Genomic DNA, 6696 nt, shown 5'->3' on the forward strand with positions numbered 1-6696 from the left:
GTGATAGTTATTTAAGTTGTTTTGTCAGATTTTTTATTAGCTCCTCTGTTATTTAAAATTTTAACTTATATGTCACATATTTATACAATATCTTTATATTGATCACACTTTGATATTCTCTAATTTATATCTTTTAATTTTTATTTAAAACTTGATTATCTCTATCTTAATCTTATATTCCATATTTTTTTAGAGAGTTAATATTGTTCAAATTAGAAGAAAAAAAAATTATTTTAAACAAAAAATAGATAAATATAACAAAATTACAGTAATATCATCTCATTTCATCTAACAGTAAATAAATATAATAAAAAAAAAATCTGCAAAATAGTCAGTTACACCATAATGTGTGCTTCCACACTAAAGAAGATAACACAACTAAAAATTAGTTTTCGGAAGTATATCGATCATATTCTTTTATGGCCAGAAGAGATGTAAATAAAATCTGATCATAACAAGGCATTAGACAACAGTGGTGGAGGAAGGCGTTATCATGGAGGAAAAGATAGCAAGGGGAGGGGTGGAAAAGGAAGAAAGAGGAGACAGTAGAAACGTAGAGTATAAAATAGTTCTTTAACAGAGGTGTTGATTTTTATTTTATTAAAATTTAAGATAATTTGTGTATGTTTAAGGATTTTATTCTATATTTATTTATTTAATGTTTGTAATTAATTATTGTATTATTTTTGCTTTAACATCTTCTTAAACTCTTAAAAAAATGTTCAAAACAAAATTATTTAAATTGGCAGCTCATTTTTTTTTATTATAGATTAAAGAATGTGACCAACTAAAAAAAATCTATGTTTTAGGAGTTTATTTTTAGAATAAAAATTTTGTTCATTCAAAAATCAAGATAATCTGATGAATTATGGCCTGGTTTTGAAATCGCTTTGTCTCTGACAACGGACAATCCAATAAACATTAAAAAATTAAGCAAATTTTTATTTAAATTAAACTAAACTTGCCTCAAAACTAATTTTTTAATGATATTTCTTAAGGTCATTTAACAAACAAAAAATATATTGAAAAGAAAAAAAGAAGTGCTTACGGCAAGTTTCAAATCCTATGCAACAAGATGGATATAGATATAAGGTGGCCATGTGTGTATATACATGACTATTGAGAGATGGATTATATAAAATAAAATTAATGAAGAGATTGAAAAATTTATCTCTAAATTAGTTTTTGCTGAAACTCTACTGCACATTGAAATAACAAAAGAATACTTTAAAAGAACTAGCAATGTCTACGAATTTAGAAAGAGATAATTTATCATTGTTGTTAAACTCAGCAATAATTTTTTTGGATTTACTTCTATATTGCTCTTTTGAGTTTTTGATCCGAAACCAGTTGTGTATTTTGTTCTTGATGAACTTGTCTTGATCACTATTGAACTTTTTCATAGAATTGTACACTGCAAGGTATTTTTGCCTATAGAAATGAGAACTCTCATCATCATAAGTGATCTTCGATATGGCCAGAGCCTCAAGTTCAGTCGGAGGAGCAGAGAAGGGATCAATCCATCTTCTGCTTAAACTATAGCTCTCTTTCTTTGAATACATGTTAATTCGGTGCTTTAAGAATGCTGCCATTAACTTCGCCTTTCTATAAGAGTTGTTGTAATCATGTTCGTTCGAACCATCTTTTTTGTCTTTCTTAAAGCTCTGCTTGTAGCTTCCGTTCATAGATGTTGGATGGCACTGCATTTTTATTCTTCCTAGCCAATCTAAAATTTTTTTTTCTTTCACTTAACTTCTTAATTAGTATTATCTTTCATCAATAAATTATCAGTGGATTGGTTTGATATTGACCTCATCTATATATAATAGTGTTCCAAAATTTTTTAGAAGATAAAGCACATTTAACAATCTTTTATCTTATTTTTAAAATTAAATTTTGATTTATTATTAGATAACTTGACTTTTGTTTTGTTGTTTTATTTAAATTTAATTTAATATTATCTATCTATATATAGATATAGATATAGATAAATTTTATTTTAAAATACTTAAAGATAAGATTTATTTTAAACTGTCTATTGATTTAGATTTAAAACGATTTCAAAAGATATATAAGTAGGTAGTCTTTGCAGTTTAAATTTAATTTAATACCATCTATCTATATATAGATATGGATAAATTTCATTTAAATATTATTTTAAAATGTTTAAAAATAGATTTATTTAAACTGCTTATTGATTTAATATTTAAAATAGTGTCAAAAGATGTATAGATATAGTAGTCTTTGCGTTCTTTCTGTCGTCTGATCTCAAATCAATGAGGATATATAATTAGTATCATTTTAAACAAAAGATAGAAGATAGATAATATAATAAAAGATAAAAAAAAAGATAATAATTCGGCAGAAAAGTCATGAATCCATCTATAAATATGTAGTGTTTGTTCTCTCGGCTGATCTCAACTCAACTCCAAACCAAACACTAGTCGTTTCTTTTCTCTTCTCTTCTCTTAGTCATATCTCTCCCTCATCATCAGTAATTATTTTTCTCTTCTCCCTTGTTAGCAATTCCATTAACCGATCAAATATAACAATGGCGGGTGGAGTCATTGGAAAGGGATCCGGCAATGGGACGATGTTAACTACCTCAGATCAGTGTCATCATCAAATCATCAGAAATTTGGTGTCAAAAACATCGTAATCATCAACTTACATACCTTATTCGGAGGGTAGCCCCTGTTTCCAGCATCAATAGCAACCAATTTGCTCTTATTTAGTATCCCCTGCAACCAACAGAAGAAAGTGAGAGAGGGCAAGAGAGAGACAGAGATCGAAAGTGAAAGAGAGACAGAGGGAGAGAGAGAACCGTATGCGAAGCACTGGAGAAGCGGTGGCAAAGCTTCCTCGTCGACGGCGAACTCGATGCCAAGCAAGAGAGTGACGCCGGAGAAATGGGTTGAACTGACGGGAGACAATGGGGATTGAGAAAGGAGGAAGGGGAAATGGTTGTTTGGAGGATTGGGTGAGCGTTTCATTTTTGTTTTTTCTTTTAATATGCAGGAATAACTTGATCATTTTATTTATTTTGAACTAAATAAAATAAAGGTTATGATTGTTAGGTAACCAATAATTTTCTTAATAATTTAGTTAGATATTTTTTAAAAGTTGTACAATATTCAGTCTTTTATTATAATAATTTCAATTCACAATTTCTTATTAAACTCTATACTTTTGCCATCATCACACAGCCAGCTCCTACTAAGAATAACAACAATCACTCATAAACATAATTTAAAACAATTCAACTAGGTATCCTTTAAAAGTTGTATAATATTCAGTCTTTTATTACAATGATTTAAAAAAAAAACAATCGCATTTAAAAATTATAAATAGATTTAGTATCTTTTTAAAATTAAATACATATTCAAAATACAAACTAAATAAAACTAAAATTTATAATTTAAATTTAAATTTTAAATTTTTGTTTCAGATTTAATATATTTAATTATTATATTACAATTTAAATACACATCCAAAAATCAAATTAGTTAGAATTCAAAATTTCGAATTTAAAATTTTAAAATAAATCTTAAATCACTAGTAAAATTTTCGTTCCGTAAAAATCCAGAGCTGCAGCGCCTCCCCCTCTCATCTGTAGCCGTTTTCGTCTTCTCCCGCGTTGCGTACTCTTCTGCGACGATCTCCTCCTTCGACGACGCGCTCTTCCCGCGACGCACACTTCCCTTACGCACACCTCGCACCTCCTCCATCGATGGGCTCCTCTCCATCCCTGATCTCCTCCCTCGCACCACGCACAACCGCCCCCTTCTCCCGCGCCTCCCCTGTCTCTTTCCCCACGTCGCACTCCTTCTATCTCTGGTATTTCTACTTTGCAAAATTCTAAAAAGATTTGGTTGAGTTCATTCATGAAGATATATTATCCTTTTTTTTCGCTGTCTAAAAAGTTATATTTTTTTAAATTTATGTACAATATTGGAAGTGTCTGTGTTTTTTCTTCTTCTTTTTTAAATGTATTTGTGATTATCATTTTTTTTTTTTTGCATTCATATGTTTGATTTGGGAGTTGTAATGTTAACCTAATTTGGATGTGTCAATATTTAATTTTGGATGTGTTTATGTTATTCATTATGTTCTTATGTACATATATAAGTTTTTTTACATGAGTTTTGGATGTGTTGATAAAATATTTAGAGTGCATTCTTATAATTTTGGATGTGTATTTGAGTTTAATTTTTCTTTGTTCAATATGTAATTTAGAACTACAATGAGAATAATTTAGATGTGTTAATACATAATTTTGAATGTGTTTATGTTGTTTATTTAATTTTAGATGTGTTTTTGACATGAATTTTGAATGTTTTAAATAAAAAAAATAAAAAAATAATGTGTTTATGTTCATTGATTTTTTTAAAATTAGTACACGAAAAGTTGTTACGAGTTTTATGGTTTAGTTTGCAAAAAATTAATGAAAAATTAATGTATTACAAGTGGTTACCGTGACAAGTATTCAAAATAAAAGTGATTCCTTAAAAATAGGAAATATAATTAATTAAAAAATTAAAATAATAAAATATTAAATTTAAAGGCTGAATTTTGTTGTATAAGTAGCATTTTCCTTTTCTTAAAATAAGGGTTATGATTGTTAGGTAACCAATAATTTTCTTAAAAACATAAATAATCATTAATCAAATCAAAATACACTACACCTCCAAATTATCCATCTAAATTTCAATATTAGAATAACCATTCGCATACCTACTGAAATGAAATATATCCATTATTCACATTGTTTAGTATTTTTATTCTCATTCTCTAATATCTAAGACTCAGCATAAGCACTGTTTTTTTCTTCAATATATTTTTGATTTGCTAAATGACCTTATGAAATATCATTGAAAAACTTGTTTTGAGGCAAGTTTAGTTAACTTCAATAAAAATTAGCTAATTTATCAAGTTAAAAAAAAAAAAGCTAATTTTTGAATGGACAAATTTTTTATTCTAAAAATAAAACTCTTAAAACAGATTTTTTTTTTTTAGTCGGTCACATTCTTGTAATCTACAGCCAAAAACGAACTGCCAATTTAAATGGTTTTGTTTAGAACATTCTTTTTAAGAGTTTAATATGATACTAAAGCAAAAATAATACAATAATTAACTGTTCATGCATATATAAAATTAACTTAGATTTCAACAAAACAGAGACCGACACCCCCTACTAGAGAACTATTTTATGCTCTATTGTCTCCACTTTCCGCCTTTTCCACCTCTCCCTCTGCCACCTTTTCCTCCACGATGAGGCCTTCCTCCACCACTGCCGCCTAATGCTTTGTTCTGATTAGATTTTATTTGCATCTCTTCTGGCAATGGAAGAATATGATCAACGCACTTCCGGAAGCTGAAATCTTCAGCAGTGTTGTCCTCCCTGATGAGGAAGAAGCACCTGCTCCTGTAGATTGGATGATTGCGGACTTGAAAGCCGCGGATCCCTACACCAATCTTCCTGTCGGACTCAGCATGCCCTTTCTTAAGCAACTCCAACAACACAAGATGTTCATACTGATGCATACAAGAAAGTCACTAATGATTCAGTAACATATACACCTTCAGAATTCAGAATTCAGAATTCAGAATCTGGATACATTTCAAAACCAATTTAAACATCTGGTGGCAAATACTCTCATAAAGTTCAATAATTCAATAACTTAATGCAAATATACAGTGAAACTCTGTTGCCAAAACCAAGGCACTGAATATCAAATCAAGAATGCTGGTTCTTCTGATGAATAGGTAAGGCTGCTCGCCCCTCCTAAATCTTTAATGACTTAATAGAAAGATTCGAAAATCCAAGTGAAGATTGAAGAGTTCAGGAATGTCCACAAAGTATAAACATAAATTGGATATAATATGGGTAATCAATCAGTTAATGAAGGTGTATAAAACACTTTGAAAAGAAAGTTAACACGCCTAAAGAGAACCAAATTTGGGCCAAGTTCTTTCGGTGCTCAGAGTGAAATGTATAATATTTTTTAACCGCTGGACCCTCCCTTGAGAAAATTATGATCTGCAACAACCTGCGAAACTTTACCTAAATTTTGCTCCAAATATTAGCAGAACTCAATCGATATCATTCACAGATTCAACTAATCATAAATAAAATGAATCGCGATATTCCATTTTGTTTTGGGCATACCTTGTTGACGTTGACATGGTGAGGCCAAAGATGAAGGAAGTTGTAGAAGTAATTGAACATGTCAGAGGAAGACTCGAAGCTCTTGGGCCCCAACTTCACGGCTTCTTTTGATTCTTTGGGTTCGTCAATCTTCTCCAAGCGTTGTTCCTCTACGGACTTCTCCTCAGTCTCCACCTTCTGCTTCTTCGGAGCGACAACGTCGTCCTCCTTCGCTTCTTCTTCTTGTTGGGCATCCTCTCTGGGTCGCTTCTGGTTCGGGTCGGCGACGTTGTCGTCCTTCTCGAGCTCCATGTCAACAGCTGCGGCGCTGGGATCGACGGGTTCCGGTGCGGTGCCTTCTGCCATTTGCGTTACGATTTTGAGAGCAAATTAAGAGTTAAAACCCTAAATCGATTCAAATTTGTGACAGGACTCAAATGTGGTAACTGCAACAGAGAGTGGAAGCACCACTCCCTTTTTATAGGGAAAATTATTGTAAAGACCATTAATAAAACTTAATTAATAAGAAGGACGGTTAATATTAAAAT

The 6696-nt window shown here is 30.8% G+C and overlaps 1 protein-coding gene across 1 annotated transcript; it reads right to left on the minus strand.

Moving 5' to 3' along the window:
- On the minus strand, positions 5039-6620 carry LOC107605429 (protein DCL, chloroplastic). The gene is made up of 2 exons (XM_016307309.2): positions 6170-6620; positions 5039-5535 (listed from the first exon to the last, which is right to left on the minus strand). The coding sequence occupies exons 1-2, from the start codon at positions 6512-6514 to the stop codon at positions 5215-5217; spliced, it is 666 nt and encodes a 221-aa protein (XP_016162795.1). The 5' UTR covers positions 6515-6620; the 3' UTR covers positions 5039-5214.

This window comes from Arachis ipaensis, chromosome B06, assembly GCF_000816755.2.
Source record: "Arachis ipaensis cultivar K30076 chromosome B06, Araip1.1, whole genome shotgun sequence".
Lineage (NCBI taxonomy): Eukaryota > Viridiplantae > Streptophyta > Magnoliopsida > Fabales > Fabaceae > Arachis > Arachis ipaensis.

Coding starts and splice junctions, on each gene's coding strand:
- LOC107605429 (XM_016307309.2), bottom strand. CDS start 6,514: ATGGCAGAAGGCACCGCACCGGAACCCGTCGATCCCAGCGCCGCAGCT. Junction 5,536..6,169: donor ACCATGTCAACGTCAACAAG/GTATGCCCAAAA, acceptor TGTATGCATCAG/TATGAACATCTTGTGTTGTT.